The sequence below is a fragment of the Melospiza georgiana genome, chromosome 2 (assembly GCF_028018845.1).
Source record: "Melospiza georgiana isolate bMelGeo1 chromosome 2, bMelGeo1.pri, whole genome shotgun sequence".
Taxonomy (NCBI): Eukaryota; Metazoa; Chordata; class Aves; order Passeriformes; family Passerellidae; genus Melospiza; species Melospiza georgiana.
Window position 1 is genome coordinate 25647304 of NC_080431.1, and position 23232 is coordinate 25670535.

Below are 23232 nucleotides of genomic sequence, written 5' to 3' on the forward strand. Positions count from 1 at the left end.
CATGTCATCAGCTGTGCTATCTTAAATGAATAATATGAGTGGAAGAAAGATGCAACTGTTGTTTGTTCTGTAATTCTCTGTTGAATCGTAGTCTCTAACATATTGGTCCTTTTGTTTTTCCTAAATGTGTTTTTAGGAGACTCTTTTTCCACTAAGAAGGCAGCTGAGACATTTCAGTCAGATTTGCACATGCTTCCTCCACCATAAGGAAAAAGATGTAAGAGAAAAGGTTTGTGTTTTTCTGTCACTTAATGAGCATTTGTGCTCAGATCTCCTTTTAAATGCCTGCCTTTTTTCATACTGGTTTTTCATTCTATTAAATTTTTGCTGTGTTTTTGTCTCTTAGCAAAGAAATAACACATAAAAACCCCAGTCATCAACTATTTCTTTTAAATAAAAGCTAAAGTTAAGTTAGTTGAAATGCTACAAGTTAGTGCTGTCTGCATGAGTCCATCTGCGGAATCAAGGCCTCAGTCTGAATGAAAATCATTGTGTTTTCTAATTAGACCAGTGTACTGGTTGCTATCATTGCTTCATTCATGTTTTGCTATGAATATTACTTAAAGAAATGCAGAAATTGTCCAGCGGTTCATGTGTTAAAAGAGGGGTATTTCAACATAATACAGCTCTTCTTCTTGCCCACGCAACTTTGAAGATCTTTAGGTGGTATTTGTGCATGATAGTTGTGTACACTGCATCCTAACATACAAGTTTTTTAAGGATTTAGCTGGGGCATTTCATCACAGCTGAGGCAAACAGAAATCTTTAGTTTGCAAGGAAGAAGTGGGATGGAAACTTGATTGTGTTTGATGGAAATGCAGAGTGGAATGGGCACAAAAAGTAACATGGTCTCTAAATCCTTCTTTGGCTTTATTTGCTTGGTACAGGCCTTCATGATACTCTGTGACTGGTTGCTGATTTTGAGTCACCTGGATTCAAATAAACATGAAGAAGCAGTTGGACTTCTAGGTTATCTTCCTAACACAGAACTTCAGGAAAAACTGTTTTCATTTATCCAGGAACATGTTTTCATGGATGGAGAAGAGGAAAAAAAAGGTTAGACATCTTCATCAGTGGAGAAACAATCTACTATTTTTGCTATCATTTGTCATCTGCAGTGAATGTATCAGGGAAAAAGGCTGGCCTTTCTTTTGTTGTTATTTTGTGAGTTGCTTTGTTTTTTTTTCTAGCTGGTTACCTTTACAAACAAAAACACCCTGTAATTCTTTGATCTGTGCAGACTGTGGGTTAACCAATTCACCTGTATGATGAAAAGGGCTGAAGTAAAGTGGGGTTGGGTGAGTAAAAGTGTTTGGTATACTGACTTCCATGGTCCAAATGTTAGAGGAAGGCCTTGCAATGTTGTAGTGTGTCAGTGCCTGGACCCTTCTAGGCCATCAGAGTAAAGAACCAGTAGATTTTGATTTTGGGACTGTGGGGCTGATTTCACAGAATTATAGACTGGTTTGGATTGGAAGGGACGTGAATGATCATATACTTCCAAACACCTCTCCCATGGACAGAGACACCTTCCTCTAGAGGAAGTTGCTCAAATCCCCATCCAGCCTGGCCTTCAACATGGAATGGAGCATCCACAGCTTCTCTGGGCAGCCTGTTTCAGTGTCTCACCATCACCACAGTCAAGTCCTTATGCCCAAGAAATAAATCTGCCCTCTGTCTGTTTAAAGCCATTCCCCATTGTATCATTACATGCTGTTGAAAGAAGTCCTTTTCCACCTCTCTTGTTGGCCCTGTTTAGGTACTCGAAAGTGCTACAGGGTCTCGCCAGAACCTCTCCTTCTCCAGGTGGAAGAACCCTGATTCTCTCAACCTGTTTTCATAGGCAAGGTGCTCCAGCCCTCTGAGCATCTTCATGGCCCTCCTCTGGACTCAGTCTGGCAGGTCCACATCCTTCTTGTGTTGGGGGCCCCAGAGCTGGGCACAGCACTCCAGCTGGGGTCTCAGCAGAGCAGAGAAGGGGCAGAATCACCTCCTCACCCTGCTGGCCTCACTGGTTTGGATGCACCCCAGGACAGAGTTGGCTTTTTGGGCAGTGAGCACACACACTGCTGGGCCTTGCCGAGCTTCTCATCAGCCAGCACCCCCAAGTCCTTTTCCTCAGGGCTGCTTTCAGTCCAGTGGGAAATAGTGTTTGTTGCTCTACTGCCTTTTTTCAAACACATTTGGATGCTGTATTGAGGTTGTAATTATGAAGGCTGATTTTCTTTTGAGAGTGTTTTGAAAATAGATTGTTCGATGTGGTTCTGAGGACAAGTTCAAGTGCCATGCTTTGAGAAAACAAATGTTGTTCTAGATTTCTCTAACTCCTCTCCAGCTGTTCAGATGGAGTTCTCTGTTCAGTTTGGGCACCACACAGTTTAGGTCATGGTGTATATACAAGAACCACTGATGGGCAACATTGCATGGCCAAAATTGCAAAAGGGAAATAGTAAGAGAATCTGAATTAGTAAAGATACAGTAGAAAAGATTGCACAAGTAGGTTGTAGTTGTGGGAATTATTGAAGCAGGTTATGTTTCAGGATGTTTATGTTATGTTTCTGAAACTGATAAAATTGATCCTGCTTTGGGATAGATAGCCTGAGATCTTTTTCAAACCTTTATTCTGTGATGCCTTCAATTTTTCAGTTCTTCCCACAAAGGATCCCTTTCACCCTATTGCAGATTCCTTCCCGAACAAGTGATTTTGTGATGCAAGGTGTGCTTGTCTGTGTGCACAGCTGGCCGCTTTCATTCCAGTTTAAACTCTAACTTTCAGATACTTCTGATCAGTCATTTGCCTTATGTTTGTTTCCAGGCCCACAGTCATTCTAGAAGCAGAAAGAGTCCACACCAAAATTATAGGTCAGAGACTGAAGTCTTTTGGTATTTGATAGCTCACATGTGCAGCAGGAGAGTGTGTCTTGGCTCTCCTACTGCAACAAACTCTCCCCAAGCACCTTTTTAGCACTGTTGGAAACTCTTAAGAGTATCTTTTTCCCATGAAAAGTAAAAGAGATACTTAAGAATATCTGTTTCCCACGAGTTATCCAGCTAGTAACTAACTCATGTTCCAGACACTTGTTCTTAATGCTATTAAGTGACTTTTCTTCCTTTTACTCTTGTTGATAAGTTTTACTCTTGTTGATAAGCACGTGGAGAATTTTATTGGAACTTGGAGAATTTAATTGGAACTCTTGCTGACTGTGTGTGACAATTTTGTAGGGTTTCCAGTGAGTTATGTGCTCTTTTCTACCATCTGTTTTATTCTGTGAAAAAAATGTGTTTGCAATTTTTCAGGTCCCTTCCATTTGGTATGTTTGTGTTTGTGCCTTTTATTCTACTTGCTGGTTCAGTTCTGTAACTGTGAGCAGTGTTGTACTTGGAGATTCTGACTAGTAGAAATGCCAAAGTCCTATGAAGATCAGAGTAGGAGACTGTGGAAGAAGACTGTTTTCACTGTTACCAGCTGGAGCTTTGAAATGGGAATAAACCTGTGTTTTCTGATGTACACAGGAATGAGCAGTGGCACCTGTTACTGAACAGCTGAGTCTGTGCTATTTAGGTGAAAGTTGGTCATTTAAACTGAGATACCTTGAATAAAGTAATAGAACAAAGCTTCAATGCTTTTGTTTTCCTAGATCTGACAGAAGAGGGAAAGGATGAAGCTTGCAAACTTGATGACTTGCACAAAAAGCGGAGTCTTCTGGCAGCATATTGCAAGTTAATAGTGTATAACGTGGTAGAGATGACTGCAGCTGCTGAGATCTATAAGTATTATGTGAAGGTAATGTTTTAGATAAGGGTTTTTTTCCTACCAGTGCATTTTAGTTTTTGAAAGTGTCTCCAGTGTTTGCAAAAGAGGGTGTTAAATAAGTGTTATGGCTCAGAGTCCTGGGATAATCACAAAAGAATCAAGCAGGAGTGGGGCAGAGCTCCTCTCTTGGTTCCACAAAGGTACCTCACTGCAGACAAAGCAACTGAAAATTGAGGAGAGGACGTGTCTGTCTGGACATCTGCTCCTCAGCTTCTCCAGAGAGGCCACTGCAGAGCAGCAGTTTATGGCTGGAGAGTGATTCACGTGTTTAGGTTCTCACCCTGAAGTGTTCAGCTTAATTCATACAGCTCACACAGTGCATATGGAGGTGCCTAGATTTCACATGAGTCCCAGGGTTTAGATGACCAGGGTTTAGCCACTCTGAAGGGGGTTTCAGGAGGACCAAGATCATCGGAGTGGGCAGTTTCCTTGAGTCAACTGACAGAACTTTGGAAATACCTGAATATGAATCTTGTTCTTTGCTTCATTGACAAGCACTAGTAAAGTGTAGAAAACTCCATATTTGGTGAGGCTTTGCTTTTTTTAAAGAATTACAATTAATTGTGAATTAAGAATTGACAATCAATTAGTTGTTAATACTTAACAATTTCACTGTAATTTTGATCCTCACATTACTCTTCAACGAGCATACCATTGCTTTGCATATGAAATATTATAAAAGACCCAGTTTTCATCTTTTAACTTGCATGTTCTGAAATTGGGAGTGTTTTAGGAACTTCTTGTGTCACTTGAACAGTCACGTGGTTTGTGTTCTCCCAGTGCTAAAGAAGGGGAATGCTAACTCTCAATTGTTTTGTTGCTGTTAATAGACCTACAGTGATTTTGGAGACATAATTAAAGAAACGTTAAGCAAGACGCGGTACAATGACAAAATTCAGAGTGCCAAGACACTGATTCTCTGTCTGCAGCAGGTAAGGTTAAGATTAAAGCAAGAGGCTAGGGGCTCTTATGATACCTGTATTCACAGTGAAGATTTTTACCTCCCATGCCATAATTATTCAAAATCATTAGAAAACCTAGTGACAGAATTTACTTCCTTTCCTGCACTTTCTCTACGTATATTGTTTTTGCATGTCACAATTAAAACTCCTTTCAAATCATTACCCCTATCTTAAAAGGTTCTTTTGTCCATGATGTTTTTTGGTCATGTTTTTAATCTTCAAGTGCATAGTATATTAGAACTGATGTGAGATTTTGAAGTGTTTCTTGGGACATGATGTCTCTTAATAAATGTTAAGGATCTTATGTTGTGTTTTATGGACTACCTTAATTCTTTCTCAGTTTGAGGACCCATGGATGTGCCTGTGTCTGGCCACTCCAACTCCCCCTGTATTTTCAGCTTTTTTTTTTTTTTTTTTTCTGGATGAAAGTGGTTTGCAGCTCTTCTGAAGGGTCTCAGTTGCTTGCAGCTGCTGACTGATAGCCAGTTAGCTATTTTAGCAGCTGCTTTTGCCAGCTCTGCCCGTGGCCAGAGCTGCTTCTAGCCTGGAGTCCTGCTGTAATCCAGAGAGCAGGCTCCTCCCGAGGATACTGACACATGAGCTTTGCTTATTTCACACATATTGCCAGGGGCTTAGATCTGTGAACCAGCCCTTGAAATCTGAGCTTAGATGAGTCTAAGCAGCATTTGGCTACATATATTCTGCTGACATAGTCAGGACTTGGCGTTTAGGTATCACATAGACAACAGGCCCTTTTTGGCCTTTGCTTGACCTTGAAAGTTAACAGGTTGACAAGAACAAGCTACTTCCATATTCTATTAGAAAAAAAACCCCAAAGCACAGTTAATGGAGCTCAAGATGTGTTTTTGACCTACTCTTACTCTCCGAAATGGGACTATGGTGCTGCCAGACTTGCAGCTTTGTATCTGCACTGTGCTACTCTGAAAGCATCTCAGGCAAATTAGGCCTCTGGAGCTTGGTTCAGAAGCCCCAACAGGAGATGAGGTCAGTGGGACCATCATCTTCAGGAATCAGTTTTTTGTTTATACACATAATATTTTTATTTTTTAGTTTGTGCCTGTCTTAGGAGCACAGCAGTGTGCTTTGTGTCAGTTCCTTGTCGTTGTTCCATGCAGTGCTTCAGAAGCACATGGCTCACCTGCTCTTCTGTGAGGCTTCTCTCTGTGTGAGGTGGCTGTGTCTGTCTCTGTCTGCCTGATGCTTTGTTTGCCTGTAGGATTACCTGTGTTTGCTTATCTGAGACTTCTCTTGCAGCTGTTTCAGACACATGCAGAAAGCCAAGACAGCAGTAATGGTGTGGACTTCTCCTCTCCTTCCTTTGCAAACATCAAAGAACTTGCTCGTCGCTTTTCACTAACATTTGGTTGGGACCAAGTGAAATCTAGAGAATCTATAGCCATGATACACAAGTATGTGCCATGTAGCATCATGTTGTCCGTGGTCATTGCTTTTATTAGTTGTCTCTTTTATCTGTTTTATTACTCTTTTCTGTTTTTCTTTCAATAGGGAAGGGATTGAATTTGCTTTTCAAGGAGCTACTGGAGTAGATGGAAAATGCTTGCCTCCTAACTTGAGCTTTCTGTTAATCATCAGTGAATTTTCCAACAAGCTGCTGAAGCCAGACAAAAGACTAGTGTAAGTTCAGTTCTCGTATACCATCATACACAGTTTGTGATTTGTGTATCCCTCTACAAAGGACACTTGAACTTCAGCGTGGCAGAATTTGCTCAAGGGCACTTCAGAGAACCTCTGAAAGCAGTCTGCCCTTCAGGCTGTTAGTTTGAGACACTTATTGAATTTTGTAGTAGTAGTTATTTCAGATTGTATCTGCAATAAGCATTCTAGATTTTTCTAACACATAGTTGTGGCCACATATGGCAATTCTTCTGAAGGAAAGGCTGTTAATTTGGTGGAAGAGATTTGTGACTTGACTGGTTAGTGGACTGACAGGAATGCTTTTCTGAACAGAAAAGTAAATCAAAATACTGTGGAAGAAATAATGCAGGGATCATTATTTTGTAATTATCTATTTCCACAGCTTCAGACCTCAATTATGTGAATTCCATGGAACATATTTGGAATAAAAATATATGTGACACTCTTCATTATATAGATATTTAAATCCAAGAATTTTATGTTTACACAGGCATATGCCCTGATCCAGTGGGTCATGTTTTAAATACTTACATTTAATGCTATAAGAGTCATAGCTTTGTTTTTGTATCAGTAGGGTATTATGCACCTGAATGGAGAGATATATGGGTATGTATCTTATTTCCTTCTTCACCTGCCTCAGCTCTGATAATTTTTGAGATGGAAGTAACATTGTTCCTTCTATTTGACCCTTTAGCATTACTTCCTTAGTCAGTGCTGTTCATTTGGATCTGGATCTCTGCACTTCAGAGATACTTCCAGGTATTTCCATTTTTCTGAAAGCACATTTGAAGATGTGGGACAGTAAGACACATCTGCCTTTCAGCATTTCTGAGTAAATCACTCCAGTACACAACAAGAAGAGTTTTACTTTTGAAAGGAAGTCAGCAGAAAGGGAGGAAAGCCAACTGTCACATCTTTCTGATCTCTGTGTAACTTGCTTGTTCCCATGTCACTTTGTCTTACATTGGAGGAGAACTTCCATGGGAATCATCAGCCAGGTTTTATGTAACATGGGTCAAGAATAGTAAATGTCTATTTTCCTGTTACTTCACATGACACAATTTATTAATGATTGCCATCAACACAATTCATTTGAAAAAATTGATTCAAAGCTGGAGTGCAAAATGCAGAAGAAAAGTAGTCAACATATAATGATTGCTGACCCATAATCTATGGATATGGATAACTTCATTTGCTATTCTTGCATTTTTCTCAGATGAGAATCTTTGAGATCTGCTACTAAAATTGGTTTTCATAGAATCCATAGGACTTAAGGATCATCTAGTCCCAACCCCCCTGCCATGGGGAGGAACACTTTCTACTAGACCAGGTTGCTCAAAGCCTCATCCAACCTGGCCTTGAACACTTTCAGGGATGGGGAGTGCAGAACTCTCTGGGCAACCTGCTTCAGTGCATCACCACAGTCCCAGTCAGGAAATTCTTCCTAATATCTAATCTAAACTCACACTCAGTTTAAAGCCATTTAAAGCCTTTTAAAGCCTTCTCCTATTTCTACATGCCCTTATAGAAAGTCCCTCTCCAGCTCTCTTTTCATCTCTGTTTAGGTACTAGAAGGTGCTGTAAGTCTTCCCCAGAGCCTTCTCTTCTCCAGGCTGAATAATACCAACTCCCTCAGCCTTTCTTCATCAGGGAAGTGCTCCAGGCCCCAGTTTGGACAGTTATAACTCTGTCCATTGTTGTCTGTATTTTAAAGAGCTGTAAGCCTCTGTGGTCACACCCATGCAATAAGTAGATTCCTGTTAAACCATCCTTGAAAAACTGTAATTTCATTTACCTCTGGGAGTTGTTTTTAATCAAGCAAGAGGAAAATATTTAATTGTTGATGGGGCAGATCAAAGCTAAATCCTGATATTTTTTCCCTAGGACTATATTAAACCTCTTGATCAGAGGATATATTCTGGAAGTATATTCCTGAATGTATCAGATACATTTGATGCATTCAGGTAGGTGTATTCATGGAGAAGTTTTGTGGAGAATAACAGAACCTAGTAGGGAATGCACTTGACTTCTTACTGCTTTGGGCCTTCCATCTACTGCTTGGAACAAATGGGAAACAATAAAATTTGCTAGAAGGGAAATTGCAATTTATCCACAAGTACGTTCATACTATATTTCTAGAATAACAGTTTCTATTCTGGGAGGCCATAAGTGCCTTGCAGAGACTGGAGATTATATTTCCTCTTAGAAATATTTAGGTTTAGCTCCATCATAAATTATTGGATGGAATGTTTTAAGTCAACATGAACTTTGAGAAACAAACATCTGGTTATTTTCATTTTTCTTATTAATCATAGGATTGATGTCCAGGTCTATATGTTAACATATGTGAACGTACCTGTAACAGATGAGATACAGAATATGGGCATTTGTTAGAAAGGACTATATTTCAACACCATGGAAGTATATGGACTTTAACCCTCTCCCCTGTAATTGCACAGGCTCTAGCAGTAAAATACCTGGCTTGTCAGTTGCTCTGTGCCACAAAATGCACACAAGAAATGAATTGCTGAATAGCAAGCAGCATGAAGGGCCTGATTCCTGAATCAGTAGGAGTCTTTCCATTGACATTGATAGCAGTTGGATTAGACCCTGAAACTGTAGTTACAATGCGTGCTTGTTTGGAACCAACAAATTCCATTACCAGGGTTTCTTGATCCCTGGGGCCCCCAGAGTCCAGGACTCTAATTGTTTCAGAGCCAGTGCTTACCCTGACCTCCTCTCAGCACTGGTTTTCTTGTTTTGCAAAGCAAATGAAATGTCTGATATTTTCCAGGCCACTCTCCTAATAAAAAAAAAAAAAATGTTGCACAGGCTGGTGTTAAAACTGTCACTTCTGGTATTTGCTAAGGTGGGGTCTGTTTTAACAACACTGGGCTTGATTTTAAAGTGATGGACTGTATCTGAAATGTGGTGAATATCCGGTTTCTAATCCTGAGTCAGACTTTGGTTTTCTTTTCTTATTGTTATTAAGTAGGAATGGGTCAGAAAGACTTTGTTGAAAATGTCCTGTTTTTCAAATAAGAAGTGTTTGAAGATGGCCTTTTTGCTCCAGGAAAGGTGCTAGCTTCACCTGGGATTCAGGAAGGCCCAGTGTCAAATCTCTGGCCTGAATCAGACAGAACAAGGATTTGAGATAATGTTTCCCACATCCCATGTATTGTCAGAGCTATAGAGCAGTTATCTGCTTCTTGCAAACACTTGACATTTTAGTGAGAGAACTGGATTGAGTTTGAGCTGATAATATAGAAAAGTGGTTTAATTGGTTGTTATTTTTTTAAATCTTGACAGAACAGGCATTCATGGTATAAAACCCCCATTGCCTGACCTGTACTGTTTTCTGTACTACTGAATCACAGGGAGCATCTCTTGCCTGGGGTCTTCTTTGTGTTCATGAGACAGAAAAGGCCACCAGAAGAAATGAATCCTTGAAGAATTTCTGCTCTGTTCAGGTTGCTACTGGCAGCAGCAATTGGCAGACTTTCCCTGCACAGGAAACTCTTTATAGAAGCTGATGTAGTTTTGTAATTTCTGGGGATCTTGTGTTGTTTCTAATGCTAAAAATTCAAGCACCCTTTTAGCTTTGAAAATGTTTGCATTTTAAATAGATAGTTCAGAGATGTCAGGTATTTCACAGAAAAATAGTGCCCTCTCTTCAACAGTTCTGTTTGCACCTTTGGAGAGTAAAGTGAAAACCCTTTCTTGCAATACCTGCCCTAGATATTGAATGGAAGGATAGTGAGTTTCCTTATGCTTGCTTTTGTTTTTGTTCCAGGTACAGTTACTTACAGAGGTACATAACAGAGCCACTGGCCTGCAGAGGAGACAAATGGCAGCCTTTGGTCTGGTACAGAAACTCTTTATTGTCAAATGAAGATGAGGAGAGCTCTGTCCTTGGCAGTTTGGGAGAGTGGCCCCCTGTGGGCTCATCTAAGACATCTTCTTTTAAGAGGAAATTGTCTAATGGTATGAAAACTTCCCAGTTCTTGATCAGCTGTATTTTTTGTCTGTCTGGAAAAACTGCTGTATCTGCTATTTTGCTTAGCTGTAGCAAATTTGCACATGCTAAACTGTATTTAATGTTTTGCATTAGCAGTAGAGTACCATGATGTGTTGGATATTGTGGACTTCCCAGTTTGAAGTGTGGTTTTTGCCTTCAGCTTTGTTGTTGTTACAGGTCCCTTGATCACTCAATAGCTATAGGGTTGGACTGAGGGGAATTCAAGATTATCTGAATTCTGCTGTGTACTAAAATCTGGCATTTGTCTGAGCCACTGAGACTTGGTTGATTGCTTTTAATTGTTAACTAAGGACACTGTTGCTTTAGGCCCTGTAGATAATTGAGACAGGAGAGGTATTTCCAGAAGTTGATTCAGGTCTTCAGGCCAGATTATCTGGGCCAAATCATATTCTAGGGTTTTTCTCTCTGGTGAATTTCTAGGGAGTCTGTAAAATTATACTCCTACCTTAAATAATTATATTTAGATGAGCTGCATCCAGGCTTTGGCAGCATTTATGGACTGCCCATCTGTAATGAAGTATTCACTGATAGATATGGTGGGACTTTGTTAAAATGTAATAAAGCTACTATGAAAACAATTGCTAATAAACATGCTAAGTGTTATGGACATGTGCAGTAGTATGTGGAGGAAAGGAAATTTTCCCACAGTGTCCTTTAGTTTCTTTCTCATTCTTTCTCATAAATCTTCTTTTCAATAACTTGCCTTCAGAGAGCTTGTTCCTTTGTATCCCCAAAGGCCCCGCTTTCTTGAGCATTACATAGACTCAGCAGTACTGATAGCAGTTATGGACCAGGGCCAAGTTCATAAATCTAGATTGCAAAAATGACCAGTGGGCAAATTAAATGGATTTTCTTTTAAGTGGCTTTTAGCTGTCTCTTTCAATAAAGGAATGCTTTGCTCCAGATGTCCTTTTGAGCTTGGCCCAATTGTTTCTCTGCTGTGGGGAACATACTGGAAATGTCCATCTCAGGACCTCTGAGGGTGAGGCTGAAGAATGACTGTGTTCACTCTCTGTTGCAGGGTCTGTGCCTGAAACCAGCCAGACTGAAGCAGGAAGCAAAGCCCCAGAACAGCAGTGTGTTTCCCAGCTGTCCTCTGCAGCAGGGAAAAGCAGAAAGAGGCTGAAATCTCAGGAGATGCACTTGCAGGAACGTTTGCCATTCCTTTGTCCAGGAGGGATGCGTAGAAGATACTGGTGAGAGTTTGATGTCTTACAAGCTCCTCCACCTGTTCTGGCATTGACAGTTGGGGTCTCCCTATCCACCTTCTGGTTTTTGTAATACTTCATGAGCTCAGGGTGTGTGCTCCTCCTGTCTTATGGGCTGTGTCCCAAGGACAGGTTGTGTTTTTTTGTTTCCTCAGTCCAGTATCTACATCTGCTGCTTTCTCCTGCCACTGTCACAGGGCTTCTGTGCTTTCTTGAAGTACTATCAGGTGTGCAGAGAAAAAGACAAGGATGGAGGAAAGTTCCCTGTCCCACTTCCATGTCCAGATTGGAGATCTTTGGTGCTGGTTACTCTCTGGCTGTTGCTGCAGCCACACAATAAGTGTTTTCTGCATTTCTGGAAATGAAAGAGGATTCTTGTCTCTGCAGATCTGCTGTTAACCACTGTGTTACCCTGTGGCTTTCTTTTAGAGAAGTGTTGGTGTGCAGCATGCAGGCATGCCACAGTGAAACTCCACACAGCTTGGATGTGAGAGAGGTGTTGCAGAAATAGGGAGTCTGGAGTCTACTTTTGAGCAATCAAAGTGCTCAGTTGAAGTATTTTCCTTTAATTCAGTTCATTTATTGAGGTAGTAGGTTAAAAGGTGAAACACAAATCCTGGGAAGATGCATGCTTTTCCAGGTTTTGGGACACTTGCTAAATGAACCTGGAGAATACAAGTAAAGCAGAACAAATTATTAAACATGAAGGTAGCCCCTGTTCAAACTAGTGTTTTGTTTCTGAACAGCTTTATTGAAAATTCCTCAGAGCATAACCTGTTTCATACTGGGAAATCCTAGGCCAGTAACTTTAGGCTACCTTACATGGATATCAGCAGCAGATCTTACTATGTGAAATTCCCTGCCATGTGCAGCCTCTGTTATGAGATATCTCAAGACTTAGCTATTTTTTGGTTTGTTTTTCTTTTCCAGCAAAGATGAGGTTAAGACAGAAGATGTCTCTGCGGAGGGTCCAGAAGACACAATTGAAGATGTTGATGTTGTTGGTACAGACCAGGTAATTCTGGCTGGTTTCCAGCTCTGAGGACAGCTGTAGTTGAGGTGGGTCAGTGTTAGGTCAGAGTCTCTTGGGTAGCCATGCAGCAGCAAAGGGGTTGCTCTTTTGTGACCCTTTTCAGGATGAGAAAAGGAGGATGCCCTCTTCCCTTTCCAGCTGCAACTGTAGTTTCCTCCTTCAGCTCAATCTACATTTTAGAGGCAATCCTTACTCTAGTATCAAGACATCCTTAGGTCGTTTGTAAGGATTGAATGTCACTTAGGATGCATTAAGAGGAGGATCCCCTTTCTTTTTCCCCATACTGTGAAGCTTCCTTGTTAAGAGCTGTTTGCTGCAGTTGCTTCGCTTTACTGACACGTTGCAGAGATGGCACTGCTGTGTGGCCTGCAGGGAATATCTGCTTCAGAAATGGTGTTTGCATTGTGCTCTTTGGATTGCAAGACTCAGAGTGTGTCTGATCACTGGACAGCCCTGGGCTCTTGCTGGAGTATCCCATGTTTCTTGCCTTTTCCCTGTCACGGCTGTTGGGCAGATTAAATTGTCCCCGAACAAACTGGGGATTTGAAGGGAAGCATGAGAACATTGTGGACTGGGTCACTGCAGCCCTTTTAGCCATTTGGGCCAGTGCAGTGCAAGAACTCAGGATGTTGTACAGCAGGGCCTTGTGTGGTGGCTGTACAAGGAAAGGGGTGGAGGGGAGTGAAAGGCCGTGGTTTATCCTGTGCTGCAGCTAATCACAACCCTTCTGCCCCCTAAAGGTTTCTGTGTCAGCCACTACAGGGGGCTGAGCAGTTCCTTCAGGTTTTTCCCTGTTATCTGCACTTCAGAACATAACTCAGTGTTTGGCAGACAGTATTTTTGCAGTGAGTCAGGCAACTCCTTGATTTCCAGTGACTGGTTATCTGGGATCTAACCACCACATTCGGACTTTGCATGATTTTTGTCTTTTTAAATGAGTTTTTGCTGTAAAGTTCAGCCATTTTTTTTTAACATATGGTGGGCTTAAATTTTTAAAGAGGACTACCTTTTCTTTCAGTTATATGCATGTTAAAATGAGAGAGTTTGGCCCATGTACTTGAAGCAGCTCCTACTGAACACAGATAATGGAAGAATTTAACTCCATGGACAAAGATCAAAGCCATATAGAAATTGCACTACTTAGGCAGTATGGTGCCTTTCCTGTTGTGCCTTTTCTGGGCTTTTTGGGGTATGGAAATGCTTCTTTCCTTTTGTGGAAGCTGTAGCTCTTTATAAGAGCTGGCTCTATGTCTAAGTTGCTGAATGGTTTGATGCTACACTGTTACTCTGATTCCTTATAGGCTCTTAAATGATATTTTCTTCAGAGGAGAGCACTGACTTAATCTCTTTTTTCTTGTGATGTAGGACAGTTAAGACACTGAGAGGATGAACAGAAGTGAAGCACACGCCGTGTTTTTTCTGCAAGTTGTTTAACTCGTCAAACTGAGGTGGCAGGAGACATGGGTCACGTTGTCTCTGTGCCCATGGGCCTCCAGCCAGAACCAGCTTGTAGCACTATGGTTAATTTCTCACCATTGCTGGCTGTGGGCATTACTGAGGTGGCTGCTGCAGTTCCAGGGTTGGTCCTTCTGAGCATCTTTACTCAGCTGCATCCTCATCCTTGATGCTGCCTTGGAAAAGCTCACAGCTGCAGGATTGGAATCAGGGTATTGACAAACACTGAATCAAAGACACTGTGAACCAGGTGAGACAAGCTTGTCTGCAGCATGTGAGGCCAGTGCTCTGCTGGCCTGTTTTTTACTGTTTAAGATAACCAAATGGAGATGTGTGTGTTTCCTTGCACCCAGTGCAGGGGAGAAAAGAGCCTGGCCCACCTGTGAGCACTGGGACCTGCTGGCTGTTGGCAAGTGCCATTTCCTGCCTGTAAAATGGAAAACCTGGATCAATCATCTGAAAGTATTTCTGAATTCCATTACTTAGAACAATGTGTTTAGCATCAGGACATGTTCCTGGAAAACCTGTGTGAAGGCTTCAGAGTAACAAAGAAAGAAACAACGGACCAGCTCAGTATTTTCCTCTGGAAATCCTTTGTATAGTGATCATGTGGTGTTTACTTGGAAAAATCCTGGAAAGACAGTGTAAATAGACTGTAAATATGGCCATTCATAAATAGAGGGTTTTTGCATTAAGAATTTGCAAATGATGGTCACTCGAGTGTTTCAGTGGCAGTCGGCTGGGGAGTGGGAGCTGCTTTCACTTACCCTGCTCACTGCTCCCTGGAATTGTACATTGCAGTGATCATATCAGCTTTATTTTTATATATATATATACACATATATATATTTTGGATTGTAACTATGTAAAATAAACTACAGAACTATTGCTATCCATTAGTACTGAATGTGTAAGTGATACTCCCACACTGTGATGGAGAAAGAATGGCAGCAAATGTGTGCTGGCCTTTGCAGTTGTGTTATTCCACAGGCTGAGCAGGGAGTTCCTATGAAGATGGAATTGAAAGCCATGACTGTTGCCCAGGTATTGAGTACACTGAAGTGGCCACAGTGAAATCCATGATTCTCCTTGTGCATGGTGTGCAGGCTGACACAAGGGAGGTGATTCTCAGGTTCCTCTATGATTCCATCAGTAACTCCCCCTACCTGGACTGGGCTACTGCTGTTTCCCCTCATCCATCTGTGGATGGTTTGTGGATCTAGGCCTAAGGACTCACTAGGCAGGCAGAATACAGCTTGACTAGGAAAACAGTTATACCTGGAACTACATCAAACATATGGATACTTTAATTTCTGTAACAGTGGGATTGGGATGGTAATTACCCTGCAGAGGCAAGGTCCAGTAATCCTCAAACTCATTTTAGGAAAAAGGACTGCTCTGAAAACAGCAGGATACATTCTATTTAGGAAAGGAGGGATTTGGTTAGCACAAGTATAATAGAGAGCAGGATTTAACAGGCACTTCATTAAACACAAAGTGGCAACAACAGCTACAGGCTCTGCAGAAGAGATTGACCCTGCACCATAGTGCTGTGTGACCGATGTGTCACTGCATCCTGGGAAAGCCTGTGGCTGTTTCCTGCCCAGTAACAAGCCCCCTTCTTGAGAAAAGTTTTAAGGTAGGAAAATGCATCTCTTGCAGTGTAACAGATGTTCAGGATCACCTTCTCCAATGCCAGTTGGTCATCCTTTCCCTGAGGGACCAGAGCATCACAGAAATGCTGTTAATCTTTACTGCTTAAAAGCCCCAAACCATGGGCAGGTTAGTGAAAGGGATCCAGCCAGCCCTGGAGAAATTTGACATAGGTGAGTCTGTATTAAAACTGAAATAATTAACCAAAATCCTTCAAATGGTATTACAATTACTTGAGTTTCCTTCAGTGAGGTTCACCAGCACTTCAGCAGTGAGTTTCTTGATAACACAGGAGTGTAGGTTTGTGCAGGAGGTGATGTGATGAGTTGAGCACAACAGGTTTCTCCCAGCTGCTCAGCAAATACTCTTTTGGATGAAGAAAAGCCTGCTAGAGGCTGAGTGCTTTGCATATGCAGCTTGTTGTAATTACCCAACCAGACTGCATACCTGTGTAACCCATCCTGTGTTGAATGGCTCTTTATTAGCAAGACATGAATTGTGCGAAGTATGTAAAAATTACATCTGTGAAATTACATGTATGAAAATCTTTATTTGAAAATACAAACATGTTTTCTAAACATTTTAAAAGATCTACACTGCAACCAAAAAAATAACTTACATCTTTTTGTACATTTTTTCCCAACAAAACCTGTTTAACAGTTACGAGTGAGGCAACAATTTCAAGCTGCTGTGACACTGATGAATATTCATGGAATGTGTCAATAGCAAACAAGCAAAGGGGAGGACAGACAAAATCACTGAATGCCCACAACAAATTAGTGCACATCACTGATCAAGTAACATTTATACAAAGGATTTAAAAAAAAAAAATTGGTTCCTTCTGCATGAATTAACACACCCATTTTGGATCAAGTATGAACACTCAGACTTCACTGTTAAATAATCTTTTTATGATTAACATCAAAAACCCTGAAGTTTAAAAGGGCAAAATTAAAGTTGGGGCAAACAAGGACTACACAGAAAAGAAAAACAACTTGTCTTGGGTGTTCACTTTAGTGTATTCTACTAATATGCACAGCTTGTCAGACAAAACTCTGCTTGTAAATGAGTGCTGAACTGTGCACTCATTGTCACATCTCTTCCTTACCAAGGCATAAAACCTAAAAGAGGGCTGTCTATGAGCATGAGCACACTGCAGGTGTAAATTGTCTCCTTACCTCCCATACCAGGACAGAAACACCTGTTCACAGGTGAGATGGAGATGGTCAGTGCACCACACATCAGCTTAAAGAGAATTATACAGTTCTCATAAAAACAGTAGATTACTTTTCTCTTAAGTCAAATATTGTTATTCTTCCAAAAAAGGAATTATGCAACATCTGAAAATAAATATTTTAATCTATTTTACAAACGATAAACTATTGAATAAATACAAAAATCTCATCATTCCATATAAATGCACTTCTTTTGCTTACAAGGTAGTGTAATGATTAGATATTTTTAGCACAAAACTAAAGAAAGTGTTTCTTTTCCCATTGATATGTTTCAGTGGGGAAAAAAACCCCACTGAAAAGTATCAGTGTGTAGCAGACCTGCTGCAGACTGTCCCTTCTCTTCTGCAAGTGCTGACCATAAGTAACCTCTATTCAAAATCCTCATCATAGCCATATTCATCCAAGTCTACATCAGCCAGATGGGAAGGCATTTCAAAAAATGGTCTTTTCTCCATTTGATACTTTAGAACACTGGCCTTCTGATGGTCTACAGGACTCAGTTCTGCTTCATACCTAGAAGCAGACAGAAAGAAAAAAAAGAAGAAAAAAAAAAAGAAAAAAAAGAAAATGACAGAGTCTAACTATGCCAAGAAGTGCCTAAATGTTGGACTAACAAGGCAGCTGCAGGAAAAACATACTTCCCAACATTTTATAATAAGCATAACGACAACAGCACCAGGGTTCTGTAATAATTCCCTGAATTTAAGTTAGCTTTCTCTCCTATCATATGCTGAACTTCCCAGTATGAAATGCAGCTCTACTGAAAGAATTCAAAGCACACACTGACGCACTGCTCCACTGACCAGGTCCTGGGTTAGAGTGACTCACATTCATGCATGTCTTCCCAACTACTGCTGAATTTCATCATGTTTTTACTTAACAGGACTGTGCAGAGAATGAGCTTTAGATACTGCATTTTTGCTCTTTAAAACTGCTTTATAAAGGCATTATGTGCTCATCAGCTGTTCTTTCAGAGAAAGACATAGGACAAAGTAGTTAAATACTATGACTCCACTGTGCACACTAAAATAGAGCAGCACCTTGAGTTTCTCCCATGAGTTCACCACCGATTTAAACAGAAAACAAAAGTCATCTGAAGGTTCAATTCACCAAGTTACGAATTTAAAAACAAGGGCTTATAAAAAGATGCATATTCTAGAATAAGAATTTTGGGAAGGAAGTGTTTATTCTTTTTTAAATAAATGATAGTGGTGGTGAGGCTGTATTTTAGGAGAGAGGATTCATATTAACTGTCCTGCTGCATTCTTACCCGTCGTTCCACTGCTCACTTGCTGCCTCTTCTGCTACCAAGATATCATACTCTTCAGCAGCATATTTCTCCCAGTCAGAGACCTCTTGACTTTCACCTTCACCATCCTAAACAATCATGTTGCATGTTAGGCAAAACAGTATTAATTCATTAATATAAACAGTATTAATTGCTAAGCATGTAGCTGTAAAGACTCTTAAAGTCTCATACTCACCCGCAACATAGAGAACTGATCCTTCTGTTCATGGTCAAGGTATTTTTCAATGTTGAAAAAAGTATCAAAGAACACATTTGTCAGCTTACATCGCTTTAAATCATGCAGAGTAATTTTTCCTGTAAAGAAGATTATGAGATAAGATTATTAGAGAGAAAATTATTAGATCTCAAAAGTGGAGGAATCAAAAGGTACTTTATCACTACTCAGTCATCACTGCTTAGCAACATTTGTCACTGATCCTCAATGCAATGGGAAAGATGCAAACAGATGAAATACATACCTAGAGATGTGCCCTTCAAACTGTACAAAACTTGAAATGGTTCAGATTTTTTCCCTTGCTGTGGTTGTCATATCCCACAGCCTGTCAGAATGTTGAAGTGAGATGCAGTCTACATCCCTCAGCTATTAAAAATCATTTAAGGTATTTGTTTAAGCTTCCTCAAAGACAGAAGTCTAGTGAGTTAGCCATTCCTTCCCAAGGAGTGCTTGGGTAGCAGGTAGGAATCTCCTATGGCAGCAGCCCTCTCTCTTCCCTGACTTGAGCAGATAAATGTATGACAGACATGACACTGTGTGACTATGCTTCATACAGATGAATTTTTCATAGAGTCAAGGTTGCCACACTTGTCCAGTCTGATCAATATTTACTACTTGAGAGGAAAGCTAAATGCTCAGAGGTGTTTTGTTTGATTTTTATAGTGTGATACTTTAAAGACTCAAATCAATGGATGTGTTAAGCATTAGCAGCATTTGTCAGGTTGCTCAGAAATGTTATCCAGTTTCAAAGCTGAATATTGAAGCTTCTGCAGAAAGGCTAAAAAATATGAGATACACAAGGGAAGACAGATGACTATCCTTACAACTCCCCTTTATTGATTCACCTGGAATACAGACAAGCTTCCATTGTTAATCAAATAGGAACTAACTGAAGATGTTATGGAATATGAGTTCAATAAAAGCCAGACTTGGAACAGTATTTCCTCAGCATACTGTCCCAGCCTCTAACAAAGTGTAACTCAAGGACATCACAGGGAAGCAAAATCCAAATCCCATTTGTACATGGTTGCCACGCTTGCATCTGTCATGAAGGGCCCCAGTGTGTTCTGCTGGCTCGTCGCTGGTGCTGCAGGAGGACACAAATCCCCCGTGGCACCTGTGCCCTATCTGTCAGACCCACACAGATGGCTGGTGCACAGAACCATTTCAAGTGGCAGCAGCTCTCCACAAGCAAGCAAATGATTTGAATCCTAGTTACATAAGCTCCCAGTTTAAGTTAGACTCCTATATTTGGTTCATTGATTTGCTCTCCAGTTTCCATTTATTGCAATGGGAGCTTAGACACGCAACACTTGTGTAGATGCCTACCACTGTCTCTCAAACACCAACAAAACAGGAGTAAAATTTAAGTAATTAATTCAGGTCTCCAGAAATTCAAGTTTGCTTTTTTGCACACAGAGCATTCTATAGAAAATGTATCACAGTTTAGCCATACTTTATGAATGTAGCTTCAGAACAAAAGAAGACACTAAGTGAAACATCAGTTATGCTGCTAGTTTTTCATTTTTGTTACCCTGAATAACTCATCTTGGTTGTGTTTGATAGTCTTCTTTTATCATCCTCATGACATTGATGTATCTTGTTTCATCTCAAATGTAGAACAGAAATATTATTATTAAAGCCTTTCAGAAGCATAACATAAGACTGGAAGGGAACTACTGAGTTCAGGAGGTGATCGTGAGCAACCATAAAACATAAATGTGCTTCTCAGAGCTTGGCCCACTTCATTTTAAATGCCCCCTAGCCTCCATGCATTACACAATGTTGGTCTAAGACTTCGTTCCATTGATATCAGGGATGGAGCTTTCAGATGAATCACACTTAATATTCCTTCTTTACTTACAATTTTTATCTGCCTTTAGTGATGTGCTTTCACTAAGCAAATCCATTTTAACTTGTTTAAATAAGAATATCAAGCTTTATGTTCTAATTTTGAGCCATTTCAATTCTCTCAGCATGCAAAAAATCCCATCATAATAAATGACAAGTGTCTTAAAAAAATTAAATTTCTTGTAATTTAAATATTCTTAATACTAGAAAGAAAGTGGGCAATAAACCTGACTTACTTGGTTGTCTAACCATAATTGTATTCTTAAGTTTTTCTCAAATGTAAAAGGTAAACTGAAGCTAAAGATGATACCATGTCAAATGCAGGAGAGTAGAATGCAGGTCAAGGAAAGTTCAAATGTGAAAAATATGCAAAAACTCAGAAAAGTTCATTATTCTGTTAATTTTGATCCCCTTGTCATGAATTTCCTAAGGGCGGGCTTCCAATGTAACCGAAGTCAATACTGGTCTAAGAGACAAACACGGTTTAGAAACTGTTCCCTCCAGAGAAGCTCAAATGAGCACTGGAAGAGGTGAGAAATGGGTGAAAACCATCAAGAGGTTTTCCTGAGAGCCTCACCTCAGCTAGATAGTGACAAGGTTTTACTCAAGGCTAAATGTGGCTACAATCACAAAATGAAAGCTGACAAGGAATTTTAAAACAGCATATTAAATTTTAGTATGGAAAGAATGCCTGCCTGCTGTTGGATGACCAATCAATTATTAAGCTTTAACAGATGTCAGTGAAAAGAAAACCTCAAGGCATTTTATTTGTATGACCAACTGAGTGCTCTTAAGACTGTACTAAGTCCAGAGAAACAAGATGGAAAAGGAGTTTATTACCTTCATGTTGTGGCTTTACAAGATCCAGCATCTGGCACAGGCAGTCTTCAAAAGGCAAAGGTTCTATGGCCATGTTTTCTAATTTTTGGCACTGTTCTTCATAAAAATATTCCAATTCATACATAGACAAAGCACCATCACCATCAAGATCCATGCAGCGGAACCAGTATTCAATGCTGGAATTCAGTCATTAACAGCAGAGACAAACTTACTACAGATTTTCAAGAATTCATGTTGCCTGTTTCAAAGGCAAAACTAGATTTAAGAGTACATTCCACTAATCCATGGAAAGTTATTGAACAGCAGCTACTGTGGTAAGAGTTGCTGGTATTTGCTACACCATCCATTATTTGAAAACACATGTGTTAATGGGATGTAGGAGAAGACTAAAACACATAGTTTTCCATTAAAAAAGAAAATCAAGGGAGACAATGGAAAATTGAATTGTACATGACAACTTCAGTATTTTGGGCATGTTCCCATATTGAACAAGCTAGTGACATGTCACATGATAGGTTTCTCATCAGTACCATACAGGAGCTGCACAGCTTCCCAGAATCACTGGCATCATGAAACAGCTGCAACATCCTTAACCTATGGCCCTGTTTATAAATAGGCCACACACAACTTATGAAACAATAACACTGAATTAGCCTCTTAAAAGTCAATAAATTAGACTTCTACAGCTACAACAGGAGACACTGATAAACACAGATGATGCAAAGAACTGGGCCACTTTTCCACTCATGTTTTTATAGTATAAGCTTCTTCCATTAGAGTTGCAGCTGTTCATCAGTGGTCCCCATTTAAGGACTGGAAAAACAAAATCAGTCTTTATTCCTGCTGAAACAAATTCATTCTTACCTAGTTGGTGTTTTCTTGTCCTCTTCAGATATCAAAAACCAGACAAAATCAGCGTAGCTAATCTTCCCATCTTTTTGTGCTTTTCTACCTCTTGGAGACCAATGAGCAAAAAGACAGAAAATGTATTTTAGAACACCTAGCTTTTACTAAGCAATATTAAGGATTATTTTCGTTGTTGGTATTAACTATTTACTCCTAAATGATACAGTGTTCATAAGGTGCTAAATAGTTAACAGAAGAGCCATCTCAAAAATTTTTGATGATGTATTATCCACAAGTACAGAGGCTTTTTAGAATTTCTATTCAGGTAGAAGGAATGAGAACTTAAAAGCTTTACAGAACTCCACTAGCTAAAAGTTTTGGAATGAAAATATGAAGATAAAAATGAAACAGAAAGCTTAAGGAAGTAAATGTCCATGGCAAGAACATAATTGTCTGTTTCTACTCTCATAAATGCAGGAACCAAGTAAGTTGCACAGAGTCAACCTGTCTAGTAAAAAGTCAGGTAGGCAGTTCCTAGACATATTACATTTCAAAACATCAAAAAATGAATTTCATTATTAACTTCAAGATGTCTGGAAAAATATGGTATATGTTTTTGTCTTGCCCATGAAACTCAGATAAAGGAGTAAGCTCTAGACATATTCCTGGTAAGTCTCTTATTTCAGCTTTTATTTGCGTTGATTGGTTGCTTTTTATCTCAGATATTGTGCTAGGAAACATTTCAAAAATTAATGAAATGCCATAAATACAAAAGAGGAAGTCAATCCCAAGGGGAGAAATGAAGAATGACTGTCAAAAATGTGAACTAACTCAACTGGAGGCATTCTTGTAAATTTATTGATGCAATAAGCATTGATTTTACAATTAGTACTTAAAAGCTCAGTTCTCCTCGCACATTTTATAGGTTTGAGGGATGGAAAAAGAATGATTTCTTCCTTCTTCATTCCCATCATACAATACCCAGTGGCCTGTGTTCATATGGGTAAAGAGAGTGAAGAACTTGAACCGTACCAAACGTTCCAAGACCACTCTAGTACTACTAGAATTTAAACTACAAATCTCATCTTGAAATTCA

General features: G+C 40.0%; 2 protein-coding genes across 4 annotated transcripts in view; one reads left to right on the forward strand and one right to left on the reverse strand.

Moving 5' to 3' along the window:
* The window catches only part of LOC131095999 (cohesin subunit SA-2-like), a 57646-nt gene extending 42632 nt beyond the window's left edge, over positions 1-15014 (forward strand). For 2 of the 3 annotated variants that reach the window (XM_058044227.1, XM_058044214.1), the window contains 10 exons: positions 137-229; positions 888-1056; positions 3639-3784; positions 4645-4746; positions 6052-6206; positions 6304-6432; positions 10247-10437; positions 11514-11688; positions 12631-12715; positions 14099-15014. In XM_058044227.1, the coding sequence (XP_057900210.1) occupies positions 137-229; positions 888-1056; positions 3639-3784; positions 4645-4746; positions 6052-6206; positions 6304-6432; positions 10247-10437; positions 11514-11688; positions 12631-12715; positions 14099-14107 (1254 nt within the window). In that variant the 3' untranslated portion in view covers positions 14108-15014. The remainder of the gene's footprint in view (positions 1-136; positions 230-887; positions 1057-3638; positions 3785-4644; positions 4747-6051; positions 6207-6303; positions 6433-10246; positions 10438-11513; positions 11689-12630; positions 12716-14098) is intronic. The other variant, XR_009115937.1, reaches the window with a different exon arrangement.
* A 145-nt stretch (positions 15015-15159) lies between these two features.
* Positions 15160-23232, reverse strand: part of PPP2R3B (protein phosphatase 2 regulatory subunit B''beta) — a 46381-nt gene continuing 38308 nt past the window's right edge. The window contains exons 10-14 of the mRNA XM_058044235.1: positions 22155-22244; positions 21291-21466; positions 18561-18679; positions 18347-18453; positions 15160-17589 (exon numbers count right to left, since the gene is read on the reverse strand). Of these exons, the coding sequence (XP_057900218.1) occupies positions 17445-17589; positions 18347-18453; positions 18561-18679; positions 21291-21466; positions 22155-22244 (637 nt within the window). The 3' untranslated portion in view covers positions 15160-17444. The remainder of the gene's footprint in view (positions 17590-18346; positions 18454-18560; positions 18680-21290; positions 21467-22154; positions 22245-23232) is intronic.